Raw genomic sequence first — 27,548 nt, forward strand, 5'->3', positions numbered from 1 at the left:
ATATATATATATATATTTTAAACAAACATATGAATCTCGGAATTGAACACACATGCATATTAGAAAAATCTTATGATAGAAATGTTAATTATGAGGAGACAATAATGAAATTTAAATACTAAAATTTGATGTATGTTTATGAATTTCCATAATGTTAGATTATTCCATCTTTGTATTGGGATTGTTAGCTGGCATAAACTAATTCATTGGAAGATGAGAAGATGATTAATAATACTATAGCAAAGCAGCATAAGGGTCGCCGCGTCCTTCGCAAAACCCATGCCTGTCTTTTGATTCCTACTTTGGTGAAGAAATTGTAGCTGCTTCAGGTACCTTCTTACAAGCTTCCTTTCTATCACTTAAGCACGTAGACTTGTATTCTATTTTATACTACATGCATGTTAACATTTTGTGTTCTTATCTGTACTTGATATTGAACAAGCTAACAACACTGGTTGGCATCACGGCTTAGTATTTGTTTCATTTAATTAAGAGAATTGATATATCATCTTACAAATTCTCGTACTCACAAAAAAGTAATATGTATTACTTCTAAATTAATTATTAATAAATAAAATATTTGTAATATATTTTATTTTGTTAGGATTAGAAGGATTTGTAGGAAAATTTAATATAAGGTCATATTCCTTTAATTAATGTTTAGGATATGAGTTCTATTTGGTCGTAGTAAAATTGGGAATAAAGAGGCATGTGAAGTTACACGAAAAACTTTGAACCTTCTCATAAGAGGTCTTGCATGCATAAGTTTGATGTTATTTATACAATAATGTGGTACAACTTACGGAATAATTTTGTTTTTATAACATAAAGTATGTGCACCTTGTACGGTAAAAAGTAAAGTCGATTAATAGAATCTTCGTCTAGTGACTAGGTAAAGCTAGCATTCTAGATTATATATAATTCCAATTAGCCTTTTGGTACAAAGAAGCAAAAGAAGACTGAAATGAGATTTTATGTTTTAAAAGAATGTCTTACTACATGTGTCATTTATTATTATTAAAATATTTAATTATTAAATTTTTAAATTAAATATATTTTTTCAACCAACTATAAATAATAATACATAGAGTATGAACAATAGATGAAGACCTTACCAAGTATTAAAAGTAAGAAGCATGTTGTCTTGTCATTCTCTTGTTAAAAAACTTTTTGTTTGGAAAATTAAACTAACTGAATTTTCAATTCAAAGTTGACGGTTAATTGCCACATATGGAATGAGTTCCTATTACTTAGGCACCCATGATTATATTATTAATATTGTGAAATCTGAGCCGAACATTTAATAGAAAGATATTTTATATAAAGTTTAATCGATTTAAATGGTTAAACCAACCGGTCGGATTGGATAATTTCATATATAATTAATAATTTTACCAGGGCTTGACATGCCGCAAATCCTCTTGAAAGAGAGGGGTGCCTTCGGGAACGCGGACACATGTGGTGCATGGCTGCCGTCAGCTCGTGCCGTAAGGTGTTGGGTTAAGTACCGCAACGAGCACAACCCTCGTGTTTAGTTGCCAACGTTGAGTTTGGAACCCTGAGCAGACTGTCGGTGATAAGCCGGAGGAAGGTGAGGATGACGACAAGTCATCATGCCCTGGGCGACACACGTGCTACAATGGCTGGGACAAAGGATCGCGATCCCGCGAGGGTGAGCTAACTCCAAAAACCCGTCCTCAGTTCGGATTGTAGGTTGCAACTCGCCTGCATGAAGCCGGAATCGCTAGTAACCGCTGGTCAGCCATACGGCATTCGGTCTGAATGCTACATGAAGAACATAAGCCAGATGAAGGAACAGGAAGAACTTATATAAATGTAAAATTTTATATAATTAATAATTGTGTATAATTATATTGAAGTAACATCTCTCAATATTTTATTGGACCGGAGTAAAATAAAAAGATTAGAGTAGTGTTCCATTTTTTTAATTTTAAGTAAATCGTCCACTTTATTTCTCGGGTTATTCTAGTTTAACCGGATTTAACATGGTCGGACCAGAATTTTTCCGGTTCAAAGCGATCAAACTCTCATTCAGTTAAGACTGCAAACCAGAGTCGTTATCAAGTCTAGTCAATAATCAAATCAGTCGGACCGCTTAGTATGGTCTGATTCTCACAACACTGATACATATGATTGTTACTCTAACTTTTGAAGTTTTAAATAAATAAAAAAATCTCATGCATGGTGAATCATTTAGTACACACAAATTTAAAACATTATTCTCGAATACAATTAATTACTCAAAAAATGATAGTTCATCTTGTTAAGTAACTCAATTTCTAATTAAAAAAAAAGTCAACACTTCCAAGTACAAAGTACATCTAAAGAGGGATATATAAAGATCATGAAATTATGTGGATGTGGTTTAGAGGAAGTACAATGGGAGCCAGATAAAAGGTGGGTAACATTAAGTTATTAACTAGACAAAGAATTGTGGAAAAAATATCACATGTCTTTCTTCTTCTCCCAATTTTCTATTCTCCTTTATTAAAAGAATTCTAAAAATACAAAATAACATTTTAATATAATTTAAACAAAAGTTAATTGGATATGTATTCAATAATTATTAGAATTACATAATGTCAGGTCAACTATAGGAAGTGACCCATAATTTCTAACTTTAAAGAGTCGAATCTTCATTCACTTCAACAGATTCCATCAACCTGCATTTTTAAAGCAAAAAACCAATTCCAAATCCAGCCTTTTTATTCCTTCGCCATGATATATATGCTATTTGTTTTTATTTTTCCTTCTTCTTTAGGGAAGGACCATTTCTGCTGCACATGAAAGACAACAGGAAAACATTAAGTGCATGACAAAGGGGGAAAACCAAGAGCTGGCATTGGAAAAAATAACATTTTGTTCTCCTATTCTCAAGGAGGCGAATTTGGAAATTCATATTCAGGGCACACATCAAATTTTCAACCACATCTTCCAAATTTATCAACTAGTTTTGTTACCAAATTTTTTTATTGTTTGAGTACACCTAGCTACTTTATGTAATGTTATGTACATGTTTCTATTAGAGTGATCCAAAAGCGTACTAGACCAATCATGAGCACCCAAACCAATTAGTTTAGGATTCGATTAACATGGTAACTTATGAAAGAAAACTTTCATATAAAACATCTAGGAGTCATGTTAAGCATAGACACACATGTGTTAGACGACTGATTGACAACAAAAGCATGGCTGATGTGACATCTTTGGACACTAAGCCTATTTGTATTTAGTATAAATAAACAGATGTCATTAAACACAAGAAGCATCTCTCACTTTTACCCTCTACCCCCTCCCTAATCTATCTAAGTATACCTTGCCGTGTATAAATAGTAATTTTGGGTTACACATGTAATATTTAAATGTGTTTAGGGTCATTATTTTAAGTAGTCAAATTAAAGTAACTTACTTGAAATAAGATATATGGCTATAAACATAATTGTTATGGAAATTATTGTTTAGATAGTTAAAGTCTTATTTCTATTTTTATGATGGACAAAAAATAAGAAATAAGAAAATTGAAAAGACATCACCTTAATGAAAGGGAATATTTGTCTTATAAATAAGGGTTATGGTCTCTAATTGTAGACAATACAAAACAATATAAATCACAACATATGTTATTATCTTCATCTCATTAGAGGAGAAACTAAGGCTAAGAGTACTCTACAATTGGAATGTCAAATAACCTATTTGTTCTATTATGAACATGTATTTGCACACAAGGACAATGAACATGGAGTTGATGGATACATGATGAAGGATGCTATAAAGTTCATTTACTATATTCTCTATGAATATATTAATGTTCGCTTCCACTATAATTTTATATCTATTCCGATGATTTAACATGAAAGATCTTGACTATATATGATGATAGTATTTATCATCTTTAGTATGTATTATATATTTTTAAGTATAAAGTTTCCCACCAATAATTAAAATATATATTAAGGTCTTTCCTACAATTTTTACTCTCTACCCCTCACTAATCTATCTAACTATACCTTGCCCTATATAAATAGTAACCTTAGAGTTGAAGACACTTTTCAGATATTCATCCAATAAGATCCAAGGTCGGCATGTACTTGATTCAGCCTAAAATCACATTTGTCACGTCACCTTTTTGGGAAGACTAAGAACATTAGAGATGTATGTGTCTACGAACCCAACCAAAATAACAAATAATCCGTACAATTATCTTTATATCTGACCACTCAAATAAAACCTAATTATCAAGATTAATTTTTCTTCTTCACACATTTCATAGACTATTGGGAAATATCTTACAATATTTTTAAAGCATATATTATATATAATAATTATGTTTTTATAGATAATTATATAAGTGTTGACCATGTGTGTTTGGTTTCACAGTTTGATTATTTTCTGAAAGAAATTTTTAAGTGTGGATTGATTCATAATTTTAGAAATTCAGAAACCACTAGAACTGATCTACATATTAAAAAAAATATTTTTTATTTTTGAATTATGGATTGTTAGGAAGTCTAAGTTTTTTTTAAGGTACTTAATATGAACTTTAATTTTTAATGTAATTATTAAGAACTCTAATTTTTAAGGTAATTAGTATGAACTCTAATTTTTAAGGTAGTTCAAATATACTTTCACCACATACTGCAAATTTAGTTTCAAAAGTATAAAGGATGATGGTTTATGCCTCAAAATATAAGTATGGTGATTTTGTAAAGTAGTGATTGAATGCATCCAAAAAGAAAGGGGCAAAGGTTGTATGTCTGATAAATTTGATGGTTGAAGTTTATAATTGAATATAATCAATTATAAAGGAAAGTAAGTTCATTGATTTATTGCGTAATTATGCTACTTTAAGTACTAATTTTTCGATGCTAATAGAATGTATTTATAATATCTTTGAGACTTATACTTTCTACATTTGTAATTAGAAGCTTGCATAATAGCAGAAATATTGGTCATTAGTAGTTGGCTAGTTGGAGGCACAGTTGACTAGTTGTTTTGTTATTATCGTTAATTGTTTTGAAGGTTGTTGAACCTGTTTTAATTAGTGTTTTGTTTAATAGAGTTACATCTGGATTTATTTGACTTGCCATGTTTATGAATATAACATTTTGATTTGTAATATAGAGTTATGCATCTCAATTGAAATTAAAATGATAGTAGAAATGAAAAGCAATCTGAATACAATTTTAACTCTCAATTGCTATAGGATATTAAAAAAAATAGAAAAACTGTGGAACTAAACTATTCATGACAGATTTAGTTCAGTTTGGTTCTGACAACAAATTTTAAACTTAACTGAGTTGAACTAAAGTATATCTTGTGTTTGGTCTGGTCCCTATATATCATTGTATTCTCAACCATTCATTTTCAATAATTATTAGTTTTTTCAATATAAGTACTCCAAATGAAAGGAAAATAATCCAAATGAAAAGTGAATGATGCACTCTAACTCCTCTGTACCATACGAAAATTAAAACTAAGAATATCTTTAGTAGCAAATACAATTTTCATTTTTATTTGGATCACACATTATTCTATAATTTATTACAATTCCTCATAAAATAAGAGCAACATATATTTTTCTCATAATGGCAAATATCATTCTTATTTTATTCACAACATATACTTCTCTATTCGCTTTCCCTTTAGCTAAGAACAATCAATAATTGTTATTATTTAAGAACAAAAATCAGAAAATAAGAATAACAATATTATAGAACAGAATAATAATGTTTTTATTTCATTAAGAAAATATTAAGAGAGTAGGAAACTCTTACTAGTTGTTTATTATATGATTTGTTACAAGTGATAATATGTAACTTTAGAAGAGTTATAGGAGGGATTCGGTAAACTGTATTGTTCTCTATTTGCCTCCTAGGACTTCATGCTAATTCTGCCTGCTTCACTTGTTGCTTTGGGTTTTGTTGTCTACATTTTTTATTCATTATTTTTTAGCTTTAAATTTACTTTTTTTAAATATTTTTTTTTAGTTTTACTTAAGTTTTATTATTTTTACAGTCCTTAAAAATTGTTTTTATTATAAAATGAAATTGTGAGCTTTTAGTCTCTACCATGCTATCTTTTATAAAATAAAAGACACAAAATAATAATATTTATTAAAAGGATAAAGTTGATGATAGACCAATGTTGTAAAAACTGATTCGTACCAGCTAATATAACCAGTAAATCAGTGAGCCGGTCCTAATATTAGTATGATATAATAATTATATCGGTCATGCAATCATATCAGTCAAAACCGGTTAGTTTTCAATTGAACCGAACCAATTTTTCCAATAAATTTTTATTTAAAATTTTTTAATGAAAATAAAAAAATTATTGGTTTTTTATTGATTTTTCAACATTAATGTTAATATATTATATAGGTATATCTAATTTTATTAGTATGTTTAATTAGTGAACCACCACTATACACTACAACAATACTTAACCAGTTTGATGATTGTTACTGTATTAATAAGACTGTGAGAGACTATAAACACAATATTCTATTTTTTTTATAAGTGTCTTCTTTAAACGGGAAAATAAGATTAAGGCAATTTTTAAAAACGCACAAATCCATTTAAATAAAATTGTTTGTTTCTTCAATAAATTATTTATTTTGCTTCTTTATTTTTTCTCTTATTTGGGCTTTGACATCTCTTTGTACTGAAAAAGGCTAAACCCAAAAACCATTTTATTAAATGTATACTTGATAAAAGTTAAAATGAGATTATATTTATAATAGATAAAATATATAATCAATTATTGCTATAATCAATTAAATATGAACTAAAATTGTTTGTGTTTTAGTATGATACTGAAAAATATTTTAAGATGACCATTTTCATTTTGATTATGTGAGGACAAACTGCTTTTATATAATAATTTCCTATTCAAACTTCAAAGTAATAAATGTGAAAGAAACTTTCAGAGTAATAATAAATATGAAAGAAACTTTTCAGACGAAATTTTAATATTTAATAAAGACGCTAAACATAAGTTATTCATGAAAAAAACTTGTTGCCAAGCAAGCCAGCAACTATAGAATGCAAATAGTGATGACGATCGACACGGATGGACGCGAGTAATAGCTACTCATTTCAAAATAGGAGAACATTATTCATACCCACCCATATCCGTATGGGTACCCGCATGCGGGTGTTTACGGGTATTTCTGGGTACATGTGGATATAACGGGTACCTGCAAGTTTCCTATATTATAATTGAATTTTTAATTTTATCCTTCTATTATGATTCAAATATGATGAAACTTAATTACTTTTGTATCTTTTGGTTGAATATTTGACAAAAATACTAAATTTATTGGTGTTTTCTATGTGTGTGATTTGTTGTTTACATTTCTTGAACAAAAAGTATATATTTTATTTGTAAAACATGGTTGTTTCTACACATATAATAATAATAATAATTGTGGGTGTTTCACCACCAAATTTAATAAAAGATGTAAACAAAGTAATAGGAAAATATGTACATAATGTAATGAATGTTAGAATAATGTCCTTTTTATTTTAATTAAATATAATATATTGATAATATAAATAACAGGTACCATAATACTCATGACCATATGTATTACATGTATTTTTAAAATTTCGTTTGTAAAACCATGGGTATACGTTTGTGACATCTACCATGCATGTACGGGTTTTACCTGCGAGTACTAACAGGTACGGGTTTTTTGTCATCCCTAAATACAAACCATATGTCAACTACCAACAATAAGTTGATCTAGTAGTGTAAAGCTTCATTGGATACCCAAAATTAAAGGTTCAATTTTTTAGAATAATACTTGTTAAGAAACAATAACAAACTTTGAAAGAGATTAATTTTTACACAAAAACATAAAAGATACCGTGTAAAAAAAACCATATGTCAACCTTTAGGTTTCTAGTGAAGACTAACGTGAATAATCCAACATAGTAACAAACATAGATGAAGGTTCAATTTAATATAAAAACACTAAATTACACTACATTCTTGATTTTTGGTAAAATATATAAATTATTCTTCATTTTTTATACCTACATTAACCTCCTAATTTTTATTGTTTCATTGCACTAACCACCACTACACATAAAGTAGATATATTTTAAACAAAAAATATAATAAATATAATTTAATTAAACAAAACATAATCCTATTAAACGATTTTTAACTTGAAATAGTTTACAAGTTAAAACATAAAAGTACAAACAACTTCAGCTTATATGTTTGACTCTGATTTTTTACTTCTTCTCAAGCGGGAACTTTTAAAAAGAAAAAAGTAAGGCCAGAAACATCCTCTTGCATAGCACGTGGAGTTTAAAGAGTGCTCTTAGATTTTTCGGCACAAATTATAATTAAAGTATTTAATTTAAAACATTATTTAAACATGAAAGCCTAATTATTTTTTAAATAAAATAGAAAAGTTAAATTATAGACTTTTTAATTAATCATAAAAATAAAAATTAGTTAAAAATAAACAGAAAACTTTGTGCAAAAGTTTTTATATATTATAATTGCATCATCTATTATTTATCATTGAATGCGCATATATCACATGATAATATAAAAACATTAGACTAAAAACAAATTAATCTTTCAATTATTTTAATTGTGTTTTGGTAATCTATTTTGGTATATTGTCACTTTTAATAAGGACGGAAATCGAATTTTTAACATTTTGATAAATAGTTACTTTAATTTGATTTAGGTCCAATTCTTCTTCCCCGGAATGCCATTGATAGGGTTTGTAGTTTCTCTGCGATTGAACAACAATTCAAAATCATGAGCAGAAAAAGACCATATTCTCCTCCACCACCATCATCATCAACTACCCTTTCCCCTAATTCAACAATTAAGCGCCCAACCTTCACTTCCTACCTCGACATTCCAAACCTCACTCCAAAAATCAACACCCTCTGCGAAATCATCGCCACCACCCCTTCTCTCTCCGTCGAGAAAACCCTCTCTGAAACCGGTTACCGGATCACCCGGGAAGAAGTCGAAGAGGTCCTCAAGCTCTCTTACGGCTTCCCTGGCCAAGCTGTCAAGTTCTTCCGGTGGTCCGGTCACCAACTGAATGATAACCATAGCCCTTATTCTTGGAACCTCGTCGTTGATTTATTGGGTAAGAATCGTTTCTTTGATGCAATGTGGGATGCTATTAAGTCTATGAATAAAGAACGGTTGCTTTCATTGGCCACGTTTGCATCTGTGTTTAGTAGTTATGTTAACGCCGGCCGTGTTCGCGAGGCGATTGTTGCGTTCGAGGTTATGGAGAATTACGGTTGTGTGAGGGATGTTGTTGCTTTGAATTCTTTGTTGAGCGCCATTTGTAGGGATGGTAGGGCTTTTGATGCTTATGAGTATTTGCAAGTTGCGAAGAAGATGATTGTTAGGCCAGATAGTGATACTTACGCGATTTTGATGGAAGGGTGGGAGAGTGAGAAGAATGCTGATAGTGCTAAGGAGACTTTTGCAGAGATGGTGAAAGAGTTAGGTTGGGACCCGGGCAATGTGCCTGCTTATGATTCGTTTTTGTGTACTGTTATTAGGCGAGTTAACGGGTTACATGAAGCAATGAAGTTCTTTGATTCGATGAGAGTTCGGAGGTGTTACCCGGGGATGAGGTTTTTCAAGGTTGCGTTGGACGAGTGTGTTAAGTATCTTGATGTACGGATGGCTGAGTTTTTTTGGGAGGAGATGGTGGGGAAGACGGGGTTGCAACCCAACACGCAAATGTATAATTCCATGATTGCTTTGTATTGCTACCAAAATGATACGGATGAGGCGAAGAAGATGTTGGATGATATGATTTTTAAAGGGGCTTTTCCTGATTTGCTAAGTTATAACTTGTTGTTTCGGTTTTTGATCAAGGGTAGGAAATTGCGTGAGGCTTCGGTGGTGTTCAATGAGATGATAAAGAATGAGTGTGGGCCAGACCAGCCTAACTGTGATGCAGCTGTAAGAGCTTACCTTGATAATGGAGATGCTTTTATGGCGATGAAAGTATGGAAATGTCTCATAGAGAATTACCACAAGGATTTGGAGGATACAGCGAACTTACTTATCGCAGGGCTTCGTGATGCGGACAGGGTACCGGAGGCAGTTAAGTATGCTGAGGATATGATCAGCAGGAGAATCAAGTTGACCTCTTCCACATTGTCTAAGCTGAGACAAAGCCTTGTCAAAGACAGAAAAGAATTTGTGTATGAGGAACTTTTGAGAAAATGGAAATCTCTTTAGGTAGGTTGGAATTTACTAAAAATGCATATCTTAATATCATTGCTCTTTGAATTCTGTGGTTTTCTCTTATGTTCACAGACTTGCAAGAGAAATATATTTGAAGCGTCTATCACTCTGTTTAAAGTGGCAGTGTCTCTTTGATTATGCTGAGCAATAAATAGATCGATTAAGCCGTTTCTTAATTTGGAATTTTGGATATACAATTTTGCATCATATGTTCATAGTACTTGGGAGATGCTATTAGGATTAGGTTAGAAGGTATCAGGTAGATGGATTTTTATATAGTTTTTGGTTTAGCATTACTGTATTTATTGTAAAGATTTATTTACCAGTATAGGGGCCTATTGATTTCAATTTCGAAAAACTGTTCTTTTTTTTAATACAAAATAGGAAAAAGATGTTTGGAGATAGCATTTTGTAAATTGTTTTGAAGCACATCATCTTATTTTTTGTTTTAACCTAAACATACGAACATCTTCCAGCTATTTTGTTCTAGTTTTTAATTCTGAAAACAGCAAAAAAATGGAGAACATTTTACTTCCATTAATGGCACTGCTGTAACTATTTATAATCCAAAACCACTAAACCCTTTCTCCTTCGCTCTCACAACCCTTGTGACAACCTCTGTAACCACCGCTACCCATATTGTTCTCCCGGCAAGGAGCACCATCAAAGACTGCTTTGCTGCCTCCACGCCTATTTAACTTCAACCCTTGCATCGTCAGCCTCTGCCTTCACCTCAAGCACCACTTTGAGATAGAAAGTAGTTCTTATTCTCAACAATTTGAAAGGATATCATTTGGCAATACCCATTGACCATTATGCATTTTGTTGGATATATAGGATGTTCCTGGAGTTCTATTATTTTCATTCCTATTTGGTTGATTTCTAATGTTTAATTTCTTGAATTTGATCTTTTTGTTTTTTGCTTGTCTCCTCCTTGATTAACTGCTTGAGTCACTGGGTTCTTCAAACTGTGATTGTTGATGATGCTCTCTTTCATATTTACATACTAGGTCTAGCTAGGTTCTTTTGTTGTTTTTTTCACTTTAATTTTTTTTGTAATAACTTGCCCTTTAAAACTGGAACTAGCTTGCTGGAAAATTGTGAAGATGCCAATTGTCAAGTATCTGCAACTTTTTGAACAAGGATTTGGTTATCATTGTTCATGGTATTCTTATTCACAAACCAGCCTTTGTTGATTTGGTTATAATTGGCTATTCAACATTAACAACATAAGTTATTTTTAAGTGGATTGTAAAATTTGCTCAGTTATTGTTATGTGATTAATGGCCAGGTTGAGTAAAAACTGGATTGTGGCAACACAAATGCAATTGAAGAGAGCTATCATTAGAAGACATCAATGCAATACAAGACATGCTTGCTTATAGTCTGTTGTACATATCATATATGTTTTTGAAAAAACAAAGTTGTACTGAAAATTGTTAGACAGATTATTTGTAATCTTAGAGTTGTTTAGTGTAGAAAATATTCAATACTTGAAATTTGTTAATGATAAGGTACAAATCACTTGAAGGGCAACAAAATTTAATATTTTGGTACAAACTTCTGCTAATAACACCATTCTTGAGTTTGATTGAGTTTTTAAGTTCTGATACAACACCATGCTAATCAATTTACTGAACTGTGCTAATTTAGTGCTGTATCTTAAACACATGATGAACAAAATTGCACAAACAACTGCTAATTTTATGCCTCAAGGGTCACCTCAATTTCTAGGACCAGTGATAATGGTTTAGATGGAAGAAAGAAAGAACTTGTTGTAAGGGATCTATAACTGAAGTTGGTAAGTGTTAATGTCACTTACCTCACAAGCTTAACCATTGTGCCCATGTTTGCAAAAGTAAATGATGCTAACCAATGTAACAAATCACTTGAATCCTTAGAAATGTGAAAACTACAAAGGCAAGGCAAAGATCATTGACCATGTAAGTTGTCTTAATCCGAGGGAAATGCTCCTTATGCTTGAAGTTGATGGCACGCACACTGCATGGGTTTGCTATATGATTATAAATTCTGAAATAATATGTGAAATTATAAACTAAAAAATATATCAATTGATCAAATTTGAACAAAAAATACTCAATAATAATTTATGGTAGAATACTTGATGGGTAAATTTTATTGAGAACAATGGTCAGATGATTTAGGCCCATATTCATATTTGATAATGGAAATTGTAGCAAATGTAAATGGGATTTGCCCAGTTGGACAAAACATGTGCCTAAAATATGAAAGTTACAAAAGGGAATGAAAAATGACGTGAGCGGCAGGATTCGAACCTGCGCGGGCAAAGCCCACATGATTTCTAGTCATGCCCGATAACCACTCCGGCACGCTCACAAGTTGTTATGTTGGGTTCGCAAATATAATATACTTAACCTTTCGTATCCCATATAAGAATAGCATTAACTATTGATATTTGAATTTCGAACAACATTCGAAGCATTACCCTTCTTGCAAACAAAAGAAGCATGGTAGAATGAAAGGGGATTAACCAATTATTGTTAAAATATAAATTATCGACTCTTAAAAGCAATTATCGCGCTGCATCAATTAGTTTGGTATGTAATTAGTGTTTAAAGTGTCTAGCACCTTATTAATTAATGCATTCCTCAATTTCTGCATAAAGGATATTAGGGGTGAGTACTGTACGAGTTGAGATGGATTAAACATGTCTTTTATCTATAATTTTTGAACTTGAACCCGTTCCTAATTAGGATTAGACATGTGAGGACAGATCCAAAATAAGACGGATCAAAATAGGGATGAGTCTGGGTTGAAAAAAGACAAAATGACTAGATTTTTTTTCTCAAATCTTTAAGCATGCACTATCAAAATTATCACAATTTGTATATAAACTCAACTACAAACCTGCATCCCACATACATCAGTATATAAACTACAAACAGTAAATTACATCATTCAAACTAAAAACTATCACAATAACGTAACTGAAAATTATAGAAGATATTGAAAGTTTCAGAACAATTTAAACTCTCAAGTGCCAACATAAGCTGAAGTATTATTGTAAATGATAAAAAATACATGAAAACTGAAATGGCAACAACATGACAATACTCTTAAACGTTGTAGTGTCCTTCACTCTCGTCGCAACAGTCCTTCATTATCCGAGGAGAATTAAACAATGAAAAAAGATAATGAATAAGAATCATATGATAAATAGTGCGAATATGTTATGTGGACTTGTAAGTATTTGACTTATGTGGGCCAGACATAATGTGTATTGATATGTATTTATTCAACTATTCTTGATATATAATTATAAGGGATGGGTCGGGCGACCCGAATATAGACCCAAACCCGTACTCTTTTGACGACGGGTCTATCCCTTTTAATTGAGTCTGTCTTTTTTTATTTATTTGGACATGTTAGACCCATCCCTAAGTCATCAGGTCGAAACAGGTTTACGGGTCAGACCAGGTTTACAGGTCACACCAGGTCTTACTCAATATACACGTAATTAAATTTAGTTGAGGTTGTAGAACAAAGTTGGAAATCTTCTTTGACAACATTTTCTAGAAAGTCTAATGGTGAAGAATCAGATTATTACATAAAATTGTTGCTTTTGTTCTTGATTTTAAGGTAGAAAGTATCATATCATTATATAGTAATGATATATAAAAGGTAAAAATGGTCATATTATATTGTTTTTTTTCCTATTGCTTTTGATGTGTTTTCTTCAAGGTACAGGAGAAGATGCTAGTCACTTTGCTTACTATGGATGGCCATTGAAACAGTTATATTGTAGCTTGTTTGCATGGGGAGCACATGTGTTGTCCCACTAGTTTGTGTTACTCCATGTGTCATGAAATATGATTGTTCAGAAAAATATTTAATAAATATACTTTTAATTTAAATAATTTTTTTAACTAATGAAAGTTAATGATACATAGAATAATATAAAATGAGACACCAGATGTGCATCATTTTGTAATAGCCCTCGTAATGATCTCTATGTTTGTGTTTTGTGACTTTTATCCTCTAGAATCTTAAACATGGTGTAGCGCATGATGAAGGTAAAGAAGAAAGAAAAATGCCTTTATGTAGGAAGAAGAAGAAGATGAATTTGAATATGTATTATAGATGGAACCTTGAATGTAGTATTATCGAGTATCTCTTGATTACATTAGGAAAGGATTTGATCCCTACATATAGCAAGGATTAGAATGAAGAAAAGTAACTAATTATCAAAAACATAATTAACTGAAATAACTACTTTTCCCGCCAATTTCTGTTTCTTCATTTTGTTGTTTTTCAGGTTTGAGCCAATATGATTTGTATCCAACAGCATATGTGCACCCTTTTGCAATAGCCCTCGTAATGATCTCTATATTGGTGCTTTGTGACTTTTATCCTCTGGAATCTTTACTTTTTTGTAAAAAAATAATGCAAGTGAAAATTAAATATAAAATCATCCCAGCTTGATCAAATTGGTTTAGTTCGAGTTGTAAACATAAAAACAACAGCAATCAACTAATCCAAAACATACAAGTATTCTTTTTATGGATAGGATCGTCAAGGGACTTTTTTTTATAATAAGGTGTGGAATTTGGTAATACTGGTCTCCACCCACCTATCTGTTTTTTTATAAGCAAATGTATCAATAATGAGTATAAGAGATGTCAACTCAATTACAACTTACAATAAAGTTCAATATAAGTATAGAGATCAATACACCATCGAGCAAAAGTGTAAAACTGCAATCCCATGTGGATAAAACTAGTCTTTTCCACAACATTCTCCACACAGATTTTCCTTTACTAATTTTACAGAGGGAGCCATAAAGCTGAAGCGTTTCCACAACTGAATTTGGCACACTATACTGTAAATGGAGCCAAGAATAAAATCATTTCAATACATTAGTGACAAAGAGGCAAGATAAGAACAAATACTCAATATGTTCATATCCATAAGACACAAAACACACTTCAAATCATCCGCCCCAATAATATTTCTCTTATAAAACTGAGTTTTAGTTGTTATACTTTCTCTAATAATTTTCCACATACATTATTAAACAACAAACTTTTAAAAAGGCAGAATTAATCTAACATAAACTAAAAATATTACCTAATATCCAATTTATCAAAATTCCATCCTCCATCTATGTTATATCTTACAAGCTAAAAAACAGTAATTTCATAGCATATAATGTAGTTTCTTTTATAAAAAATGCATGAGTAACTTTAAAACATCCATCTCTAAAGGAGTCACGGAATTATCGTTGATTTGATGGAATTATCGTTGACCTTAACCAACTTCACGTCACTTATGTGCTCATAGTCATGGGACCTAGCATGTACCATTTTCAGCATATTATCCATTAAGGGCTAAGACCTCATCTTATAAAGCATCTCTACTTAAAAGAAGGATCGTGTGCATATTCAAGAAATATTTTGGATGTACTTATTATTAATATTTCAAACTCATACGTACTTATGTTTAATATTTTATGTAATAGTTAATTATTGTGTGTAAGGACACCACCCAACACATTACGTGCAAGACCAAGATTCTTTCTTACCTTTTAAGTAGTTAAGCAAAATTCTCAACCAAAAAATGAATATACTAAATTTAAACCGTTGGTCCCCCTAACCCAATTACAGGGACATATTTATACTCCCACAATCCAAATTCCAAAGTGAGCCATGTATTCCGGAGCTAACAATTTTGTAATACATTTATATTAATTCTCACAAAATTAAAGTATTACTTATTATATTATATTAATTCTAATTTTGTAAATGGCTTATTTTAAAAAGAATGAGTATGGACAATTAGTATAATGTATTACAACAATAAAAGTGATGTAATATAATCTCTTGAAATTAAAAATATGTTGATGCACGACCATCTTTTATTTTGTTAGTTTAATTGTGAAAATCATTATCAATGCCTAATTTGATGAATTATTATACATAAGGTTGGCGTTTATATTAATTTGATGAATTCATGATAAGCATAATTCATGGTTAGGTTTCGTATGTTACCGACACCTACAACACGTTCAGACCACGAGTTCATGGTCCTACTCCCCCATGCTTGCATTTTGACCACTCTAATTCTGGAGTGACCTCATCACTCAAGTTTCATAATGATGTTTGAATGATTGAGACTAATTTTGCATGTCATTATTACTAAACATTTATGCAATAATAATAATAATAATAATAATAATAATAATAATAATAATAATAATAATAATAATAATAATAATAATAATAATAATAATAATAATAATAATAATAATAATAATAATAATAATAATAATAATAATAATAATAATAATAATAATAATAATGATGGATAGAGCATAGAAATAGTAAAAGATTCTGATATTTATCGGTCAATGTAAAAATATATACACACTTAGTATATCATTTATTATTTATTTATATTATATTTTCTTAAGAGTTAATGATAGTTAAACATGAATGATAAATGTATAACAACAATATATAAAACTCATATGGTACTTTAAATAAATATTTTTTTTCCTCATAGTAAAAACAATTGTTTGTGCATATTTGATCTTGACAAGTGGATAAAAATTGAAGTTATTGAAAATTTGTCCAACTTTCATATAGAAGTAATTTTACTCTTGAAATGTTAAGGGGTTTTCTCTCATAAATTATCCAAGAGTTTCATTGGGGAAAGCTTTCCTACATGCCTCTTCGTGAGATGATTGAAGCACAAAGAAAAAGATGTAATATTAGCCTATCTTATCTCATTCACCTAATGATAAGATTTTTTGGTTTCCATGTATATACTTGTACTAGAGGTAGTTCTATCCAAGTTGAAAATATCCACAAGTATGTGATGTTAACTCTTCCAGCAGATATTTTTTCATCCATAAAACTCAAACTTAAAACCTTAATTAAAGAGAATCAAACATGTATCACTTGAACCAACACATGTTGGTCCCGAGTAATAAGTTGATAACACTAATTCATAAATATAATTTAAATAAAAATTAATCTTTTTTCAATTTGCATATCACTCCAATATAAGTTAGGTGTAAAAATTATAAATAATATTGTGGCATTACACCATGCTGAACAAAACGTGATAAACTATTTTTGAGTAAAAAGCGTTTATACGGGACAAAAAATTATGCCTTTATACCATAATAGATAATATATCTTATTTAATTTTTTAATAATTATCATACTAATACATTTAATTATTTGGAAAAATAGTACTGGATTGATATAAAGGTATATGAAACTTTTGATATAGAGATTTTGGATTTAAAATGGTGATATTTCTTCAACTTCTACATTTTGTTGGTACAAAATTGTACATTTTTTTGGGGTGCTTAACTTCTACATTTTTTGGGTACAAACTTCTACATCTTTAATTAATGTAGATTAGACAGTAAAACAAAATTAGCGAAGCTGTGCTGTCAGGATTGGTTGTTGGGGTTGGGAGCCGTTGGATGGTTACCAAAGTGCAAAACGCAACGAGATATGTATCTTTCCTCAACCTTCCAGATCCCATTTAGAGAACCCAAAATCTCTTTTCTGATATTGGTATTTTATTTTTGTTATTTTTTTTATGGAAAATGATATATCTTGGTGCGCTTAGGGGTGTAAAAATTCAGTCGGTTTAGTTTTTGGTGCATTTTAGTGACCGAACCGATCAAAAACATATGGTTCGGTTCTGCTTAATTAACCACAAATTTGACTATAAGAACCGAACTGAACCGCTCTTGAATGGTTCAGTTCGGTTCCATGATTTTTCCGTTTAATTTTTTATAAAAAATCTTACATCAATTGAAAATTCAAAATATATTACAATAGATATTAATAAAAGGATAAACATTATTACTATTATTATAAAAAGTTATGAATCATATACAACAATACAATTCATGATTAGTAACCTATATATCAATTAGTAAAATATATAATAGTTACATTTATAACTTTATATTTCATAATTAGTAACACATGTAATAATACATGTATAACAATATATGATATATGTTAGTTTCAAACTCAATATCACAAAAGTTGAAAAATATGTTCTAAATCATAAGACACTAAGAAACAATTTAGTAACTAATAACATATATAATACTAATTTAATAATAATTTAGTAACATATATAACACTACAATTTACACAAAAAGTGATAATTTAAGCTAGAAAATTGGTTAAAGAATTTAAACAATAATAAAACATTATTTCATAATCCATAGTATATATTTCTTTAATATACGGTTCGGTTCCAATGACTCCTAAATTTCTAAAACCATAAACCGAACCGAACTGAACATAAACGGTTCCTTAAAAAAATAACCGAACTGAACCACGAAACCAAACCAAACCACATTTTGCGGTTTGGTTTGATTCAGTTCTATCGGTTTCGCGGTTTAAACTGGAATCGCTTACATCCCTACATGCGCTCATACTAAGTTCTCTTACAAATTATTCTATTTATAATAAAGTAAACGTATATCATAAAATAATATTTTATTTATTAATATTTGTTTATAAGTAAATATATCATTTTGTTATGAGTAATAATTTGTAAGAGACTCCTTTTCTATTCCCTAATACATGTCACGTTTATTTATTTTAAGATTATTTTTGTCTCTTTCATATCAGCAAAGTAGAACAAAACTTGTACCTAAAAAGTTAGAAAGAAGATCCCTGTCCATCTTTCAATTTTGCAAATGAATTAATTTATGTGTAGGCTGCACCTCATAGAAAGCCAAGCTTCTATTTTCTTTGAAAAAAATGTTTTCTACAACTTTTTTTTTAAAATTATATGGCACTAATTACAATGTTAATTTTGTGGTGTAAAGTTTCAATAGATTCCTAATAAGCCAAAATGTTAAAATTTCAATTACTGAGAACAACTTTTATTAAGATGGACAACTACACACACTGAAAGAAATCAATTTATTATTCATAAGATAACGAGATCTCATTAATTATACAAAAATTAAAATTTCAATTACTGAGAACAACTTTTATTAAGATGGACAACTACACACACTGAAAGAAATCAATTTATTATTCATAAGATAACGAGATCTCATTAATTATACAAAAATTATAATTATATGTACTCACCGAAAATACTTAATATAATTACTACAATATTCACTCAATTATTCCACCACATTTTTGACTCAAAAACATGAGTTGACTTGCTTAAGAACATATGAGTTGTCTTAAAACATAAGAGTTGACTTTTATTCCTTCCGCATTTTTATTGTTTTTAAGTTATATATTTTGTTTTAAAATATATTGTTTGACATATTATGATGGTTATTAAATTCAGTTCAAATCTGTCGATCTAATCTATCTGACTTGATCGGCTCGAATCATTCTTTTGATTGATTATATACTAAAGTTTGTATTAGTTAGTTTGCTTTGATCAGTTTGAGTATGAAATCGACGACTTAGCCTATTAGCCATGTTTAATAAGTGAGGTTAATTAGTTTTAAAAATCATCAAAATATATCATTTTGGGAGAAAAAAGTTTAATTTTTTTAATTTATTTCTAATTATGTTCATATTTATTGTAATTGTAATTATTATTTGTTAGCTAATATTGGAATAAAATCATTGGACTTTAATTAAGTTTGAGTAATTTAGTCAAAATACAGTATGTTTGTAATGATTTCTTCATTCATGTTTATTAATCTTAAACAATAATATATGGAAAAGAAGAGGTATCTTTGAGTATCAACTTGGTTTAAGAGGTAAGAGAGGACATTTGAGGAAATGATTTATGTGTGTAAATGGCAAATGTATTCTTCTAAAACTAGTGGATTTACTTTCAAATATATAGTTCATTTCTTTCTTAATTTTCGTTGTTTTGACCTTTTGTCCGTTCCAAATCTTATCATGCATTAAAAATTCATCAATTAATTATATTTTAATTTTTAATCATATTCTTATCTATTATAACAATTTTTGCAGCTCTCATTTCCCCTTTCTTAATTATAAGAAGCATACGAGGATCAAATGACAATCTTTTCGATAATATAAGCCAAACTCTTAATTTACATTATAACATCTTTATAAGAATAAATGTTCTTACTTGTTCTCCCAACCATAATTATGGAGTCTTTAATATAGTATTTTTAAAGTTAAAAATAGTTGTTTGGTTGTTTATATTGACATGGTGATATGAATAAAATTGTGGATTTGTGACATTATACTTTTGTAGTGTATATAAACAATAATGTGACAATGTTGTGGTAATATTAACATGAATGTATATAAATTTGTCATTTTAAAGTGTATTAGACTTAATAATTTAGTACTCTTTATGACTTTTGAAGTGCATGTATAGAATTTCAATCTTTTATAATAAAAAATCAGCCCAAATCAATCTAAACCACATATAATGTTTGATTCAAATGTCTTAATATAAACAAACTAGATGAGACTCTAAGTTAATTATATGATTGAACTGATTCATTTTTAGTCTGAAAACTAATTCAAATGAACCGCAATTACCTTAGTTTTTGTATTTTATCTATAAAAATATGACGACAACTCCATTTTTAAAGATAAGATGAAAATCTCACATCAGTCTTCCTGTTCAACTCCTCCAAGTCCAACCATGACAACATTAACCATCAAAATATAAGAAATAACCTACTTAGTTTGAATTAACTACTTACTCTCATTCCTAATATTGAGTTTAAACTTAAAAAAATAAGTACATCCTACAAATATAGAGTGTATTTCTGACTTATTTCCCGAAACAAACACTTTTGACATTTTTAGACCAATCCGGTTTGAATTTTTTGGGAAAAAATTTGATTATTGGAAAAATTTCTATTTGAGAATCTTAAAATATGAGCTTATGCCAAAAACATTTTGAGAAAAAGGAGAGAGAACACACTCCCTTCCTCTCTTTTTTTGTTAATAAAATCACCCGAATAATTTTTACGAAATAACCATCATCCATCTCATCTACTTTTCAGATATAAGATTTTAGAAATTACCCTTGTACTCTTTACCTATATTATAATATTATATTCTCTAAAGAGATGAGATTTTAGATGTTGCGCACATTTAAACAATCATGACTCAAATAAATAACAAAACATATACGCACCAATTTAACTTCTCATGCATGACATTCATAAACTAATAAACTACCGTTTATATTTGCTTCTAATAATGCATGCGATTAGACCTCTAAGGAAATCTCTCTTATATTAAAATTGAGTATATTTATATAATTTTCTTTTTCTTTTATTAAACACTTCTTACTTCATTGGCCGGTACCCATATATAAATAAATCTCTCTTTTATTTATATAATTTGAAGTATTTTTAAAATAAATTATTAACGTAAATTATTTCATTAAAAACTATAAATTTAGTGAATGTAAATTAGATTATTGTTAAAAAAAAATACATTTCTTCTACCAAAGGTGATTTTGAAAAATGTTTTTAATGTCCTTTATGCAAATTTCATAACAATTTTTTTAATATTACACCCTAGACAGAAAATAATTTCTGATTTTACACAAATTAAAATTTTCGGAAACCAAAAAAATAGGTCTATAATTGGCTGAAACATTTTAGTCTTTTTCTTCATTAGTCTTTGTCCCCACCTTGGTTAGCAATTAAATAATTCCCAGAAATATTACCTTAGGTTCCCTGTCTTCATCACTCTTTAAAAACACCAAGATTCTCTCTTCTTTCCTAACCAAACTCAACCTAACCCAAACTCTGCAAGTTTTCATTTTTTCACTTTCTCCCTACCCTTATAGCTTATACGATTGAGAACACATCTTCTATTACAAAAAAAAATATCACTTTAATATGTCATCTAGTTATAATTAATTAAAAATATATATTTAAATTAAAATTTTAATAATTAATTATTTTTTTGATCATTACACTTTAAATGTGAATCATTTAGTTCCTTATGTAAAAAAAACTTTAATTCCATTTATTTATATACAACACTGTCCCCTCCCAATTTCTCCATCACGTTACAAAATTCTCTCCCACCTCTGAAGGCACCATCTTTAACTTTTTCATTTTTCTTTGTTTCCCTTCACTTTTCTCTCTCTATCAGGCTTTTATTTTTTATAGGTTTCTGTGCTTTTTGGTGGGATTTACTTCATAATGGGCTTATGCACTGATTCCAGGGACTTTTCCAATGTTTCTTCTTCCACTGTAGTCACAGATCATTACCGTGACTTCAACAACAAGCTCAAATTCAGAACCTTTCTGAGAAAAATGATCTGGGATTTTGGTTTTGCATGTATTGCTAACCCAAAAAGAGCAAAAAAGAGCTCTGAGAGAAGCCACATTGGCAAAAAGATTGCAACTTTGGAGCACAACAAGGCTTGGTTGCTAGCTGAGTCTGGTGGGTGTGGTGCAGAACTCACAAATTCTGACCCTCAATCTGTTCACTCATCTTTCAGGTTCAGTTTTTGTTCTCAGGTTGAGTTGGAATCACTTAACATAAGTTCTTCAACTGCTGCAACTGTTTTGATGGTGAATTTGGATAATGGGGTTAGTGAATCTCGTGCTAAGGAACTCAAATGGAGGAGGATTGAGTCATTGGAGAGAAGCATATACCCTGTGGCACACTCCTTGATCAGGTTCACCTATGCTGAAATTCTTTCTGCTACACACAATTTCTCCAAAGGTGATTTTTTATTTTTATATTTTGTATGGTTAATGGTTATGTTCTTATTTTAAATGAGGTTGCGCTTTGGCGCAATGGTGTGATTGTTGCTTGTTATTGGAGGTCACGAGTTCAATTTCTGGAAATAGTATGAGTCTGTGTCCTTGTGGACCTCGCTATGGGAGACTCGTGATCTGGGCTGCCCTTTATGCTATTGTTTTAAATCAAAATTGATTCCTTTGTTGAATTCATGATTTATTCTTTTGTTTATGGTATGTGAATAGGTAGAGTGTTGGGGAGAGGAGCATTAAGCTGTGTTTTTAGAGGAAGGGTTGGGATTTTGAGGAATGCTGTTGCAATTAAACGGTTGGACAAAGAAGACAAGGAGTCTGCCAAGGCCTTTTGTAGAGAATTGATGATTGCAAGTTCTCTTCATAGCCCCAATGTTGTTCCCCTTGTCGGGTTTTGTATTGACCCTGAAGAGGGTTTGTTCTTGGTGTACAAGTATGTCTCAGGTGGCAGCTTGGAGCGTCACTTGCACGGTATCTCATTTCTACGATTTTTTCCTTTGCTCATGTTTTGTGAGGTTTTGAATTAGAACTTTGCTGATTTTAGCATGTTTGTTTTACAGGGAAGAAGAAGTATAGTTCACCACTTCTATGGTCTGCGAGGTATAAAGTTGCAATTGGGATTGCAGAAGCCATGGCTTATCTGCATAATGGAACTGAAAGATGTGTTGTTCACCGAGACATTAAGCCCTCAAACATTCTGCTTTCCTCTAAGAAGACACCCAAGGTGAGATGGTTTCTTGTGAATCAAGTGTAGACTTGTGCTTTAGTACTATTGAGAGTTGAGACTGTCACATAAGCATCTCTTGCAAGTCATTTTGATTGTATTTGTTGGCAGCAATGCTAAATTACATGGAAAGAGTGCTGATCGGAAAGTCTTTTTTTTTTAATACTCATGTCTTGCAGTTTTCATGGCTGATTTCAATCATTCTTCTTTTTATCTGTGCCATGTGTTTCATATTGCATTTGTTCGCATATCTGTTGGATTAAATAGTTGTGTTCTTTTGTTTAAATTCAGCTATGTGATTTCGGATTAGCTACATGGACTTCTGCACCTTCCGTTCCTTTCCTCTGCAAAACTGTCAAGGGAACATTTGGGTACAAATTTAATCCCTTCATATTGATTCTACAAAACCTTGGTCTTTTTGCATTATTCTTTTTCATATTCTATTTACTGAATTTAAATCTTTTATACTTCTTTCCCAACAGATATCTGGCTCCTGAGTATTTCCAACATGGGAAAGTATCAGATAAAACTGATGTCTACGCTTTTGGAGTGGTTTTATTGGAACTCATAACTGGCCGGAAGCCAATTGAGGCAAAAAGGCCTCCGGGAGAAGAGAACTTGGTCTTATGGGTGAGTTAACGATTTAAATCTTGCAAGTTTGCCTTAATTCCTGATTATGTGATGGTCTATTTGTGGATTGTGGTTGATAATAACCAAAACATTCTAACAATAATCTGTTCCTTACTTTGATAATACATTAACTTTGAAGATAGCAATGACATGAATATCACCTAACTTTCTGACTTTTTGATTACAGAACAAGGTGATAACCTAGCTGTTTAACTATTACAAATCAAAAGAGTAAACTGAATACTTTATCATTTTATCTGGTTCTTTGATCAAATTTATCTATTCTAACTGTAAAGTATGGCAGTCCGATTTCTGATGTGTCTTAGCGGATATATTTTTTTATTTATATGAAAAAGTTTTAGCGCAATATAGTGACTTGACTTCTTATCGGAGAATATTGGTGAGTTCTCTATAATCCTATGAAGTTCAGTCGGAATAATGAAGATTCCGGATGATTTTCAAATCACTCGACAAGATTATACCGTGTAGCAAGAGTCTATGCTTGTACCATGGATTTTAAAATTAAGAGCTGTTTTATTGTTCATTAAATGAAATCAATGCAAAGAGCCAAAGAGTAACTATATGCATTGCAGTATGCATTTATGAGTTACTTACGATTATATGTGCCACTGCATTTAAAGTTTAAGAACAGTAATACCAAATGAACATGGTGATGTTGACACATTCAATCGGACATTCATTTGCAGGCTAAACCTTTTCTACAGAAAGGTAAAGGAGCCATCGAAGAGTTACTTGATCCTCAACTGAATTGCAGTTTGAGATTCTCGAATCAAATTGGTCAAATGATTGAAGCAGCAGCTGCCTGTGTAACGAATGAAGAATCTCGGAGACCTGGCATAAATGAGATTATTGCGATACTGAAAGGCGAAGAAGAACCTGTTTACTCTAAAAGAAAGAAGTCTGGTTTTCTTGGTAATGGATGTGTGATTGACTGTTATTCTCAATTACAACAAACAAATAATGAGATGAAAAATCACTTGGCTTTGGCAATGCTAGGAGTTTCTGAGTTTGAGGATGATGACTATCTGTATGGTAGTTAAAAATGTTCACAAATTGATATAACTTTTAATTTTCTTTTTGCCATGGTTCTCAGCAGAGTGCTAAAGCTTAGATTTCAGTGTGTTGAAATTGTAAATAGAAACAGGAGTTCAGACTGAGATTGTTTGTGTGTAGATATGTTCCACTTTTGCCTTTCCCTTTGTATCAACTCTCAAAGGATAAAGTGTAATAGATTTCCATTCATAGTTTGTGATTCATGTTCAATTAATGTTGGAAAATTATATATGATTTTTATCTGATCATTTTAAGTTCCTGAAAATAATATGAACAAGAGATATTTATTTATTTATTTTTATTGACAGGTTTCTTTTTTAGCATGCGCATTATCTTTTTTTATATGTTGAGCATGTGCAGTGTAACCATTTAGTATTTTCTAACCAATTCACATTTAGTTTGACATAAAGCATTGTACTTTGTATTGTCTTTTCTTTTATATAACATTATGGTCCTATATTATATAGCTATTAATTATTTGCTATCTCATATCAGTCTTTAAAAAACATTATCTTATGTTAAAAGATGTTTATGTCCATATACATCCCGATCTTAAGATTTGATGTTAACTACTCTGGCATTTTGCTTTAAAGCAAGTCCCATTTGATACTAGACCAACAAAAACCAACCCTAGGTAAAGTTGGTTATGTGATTCAACAACGTTATAATATTATATTATAAATTATGGTTATTGACAAAAATTATAATCTTTAAATCGTTATGATTTTTCTTAGTCTTCATTCGATATTAGATCATGGTATTGTTTATAACAAGTACATTGGACGGAAAGATAAAGTTACTAGTAAAATGACAACAATCAAGGCTAGTGAGAATAATAAGCCTTATTCTCATGTATCAAATGATTTTATAAAATTTTACAAGAAATGTACACAAAATAACCATTTTCTCATGTAATTGTTGACACCATACTACCAAAATACAAATAAAGAGTAAAACTAAAACAAGGTAGAAACTTAAAAAACTTTAGCAACATCCTTCACTAGGCCACGGTTGTTTCTTGCAAATTCAGAGAACTCCTCATATGAAATGAAGCCATCTCCATCTGTATCGATTTCGGCCATCATTCGTTGCACTTCATCGTTGGTCACTGATCCAAGTGTTTTCAGTGCATCACCAAGCTCTGCTGAAGAGATTTTGCCATCACCATTGGCGTCGAAATGCTTGAAAATGTGGTCCCTATCAGCTACATGTTGTGGATCATCAGCCATTGTAAAATGTGTGTATATTAGAATGAGTTTCTTTTGGTTTTGGAGTTGCACCGGAAATGGAAATTGAGAGGCCAAAAGCATAAGAGCCTGGGTTTTTAAAGAGTTTGGGTACTATAAAGTTAAGGTTATCCTTTAGTATCGGATAAGACTTTTGGTCACCATAATGACATTAATTTACAACAGTTTTGCCAAACTTAGCATGGTTTAAATTGTTTCACTTTTGTGTAAGAAAATGAATGGAGGTACATGATCTTTATAAGTTTGTGGTTGCCAAATGGGGTCAATTTGCTATGTGAATGTTGTATACCCTAAATACATGGGCCATCTTCAAACATAATTAGCAAATCAAGAATTCATATCAATCAAAGTTTGATTTGACCAACCCTTATAGAGTTATAGCCTATTATCCTTATAGGTGTTAATTTATGTACCTTTTCTCTGAAGTTTGTTGAAATTAGGATGACTTATAAAATGGCTATTTTCATGATTTAGAAATGTAATTTTCAGGTTATAGTACAACAATTTTTTGCCATAAAGCTCACTCAAAATTTATCCCAATTTGGAATAAAAATTGTACTTCTGTTATTTGGTTGACAACTAACAATAAATTAAATTAGAGAAGCACAAGAAAGAAAGTATTCACATCTTAATCATAAACCTCTACTCACATATATTTTTACCATCTTAATTCTCTAAATCAATGACATAGGGCAATTTCTACTAGTTATCATAGTAATAAGTTTTTGCTTCCCTAATTTATCACTTTTTAAATAAATAATTGCATCATATAATCTGATCATTTTCATTTTCTCTAAATCAATGACAGAAGAAAATACTAGTTGGAGGATTGTTAATAATCTTGATGTCAACATTTAAAATGATTACATTA

General features: G+C 30.5%; 2 protein-coding genes and 1 non-coding gene across 5 annotated transcripts; 2 read left to right on the forward strand and 1 right to left on the reverse strand.

Annotated features, from left to right (window-relative positions):
• On the forward strand, positions 8,719–11,847 carry LOC109345124 (pentatricopeptide repeat-containing protein At1g77360, mitochondrial-like). Of its 2 annotated transcripts, XR_002107390.1 has the most exons (3): positions 8,719–10,266; positions 11,359–11,437; positions 11,564–11,847. XR_002107390.1 is itself a non-coding variant. In XM_019583936.1 (2 exons), exon 1 carries the CDS (start codon positions 8,806–8,808, stop codon positions 10,264–10,266), a length of 1,461 nt encoding a protein of 486 aa, XP_019439481.1. In that variant the 5' UTR covers positions 8,719–8,805; the 3' UTR covers positions 11,564–11,847. The 2 variants fall into 2 exon arrangements, 1 of the variants encoding a protein (XP_019439481.1); XM_019583936.1 differs by lacking the exon at positions 11,359–11,437.
• TRNAS-AGA lies at positions 12,549–12,630 on the reverse strand. The gene has a single exon. It is a non-coding gene; the product is annotated as a tRNA-Ser (tRNA).
• On the forward strand, positions 22,259–25,678 carry LOC109345123 (probable serine/threonine-protein kinase PBL11). Of its 2 annotated transcripts, none has more exons than XM_019583933.1 (6): positions 22,259–22,952; positions 23,216–23,476; positions 23,563–23,726; positions 24,018–24,097; positions 24,209–24,356; positions 25,064–25,678. In XM_019583933.1, exons 1-6 carry the CDS (start codon positions 22,424–22,426, stop codon positions 25,415–25,417), a joined length of 1,536 nt encoding a protein of 511 aa, XP_019439478.1. In that variant the 5' UTR covers positions 22,259–22,423; the 3' UTR covers positions 25,418–25,678. The 2 variants fall into 2 exon arrangements, with proteins under 2 accessions (XP_019439478.1, XP_019439479.1); XM_019583934.1 differs by having other exon boundaries at positions 22,260–22,952; positions 23,216–23,473.

The sequence above is a fragment of the Lupinus angustifolius genome, chromosome LG04, assembly GCF_001865875.1.
Source record: "Lupinus angustifolius cultivar Tanjil chromosome LG04, LupAngTanjil_v1.0, whole genome shotgun sequence".
NCBI classification, from domain to species: Eukaryota; Viridiplantae; Streptophyta; class Magnoliopsida; order Fabales; family Fabaceae; genus Lupinus; species Lupinus angustifolius.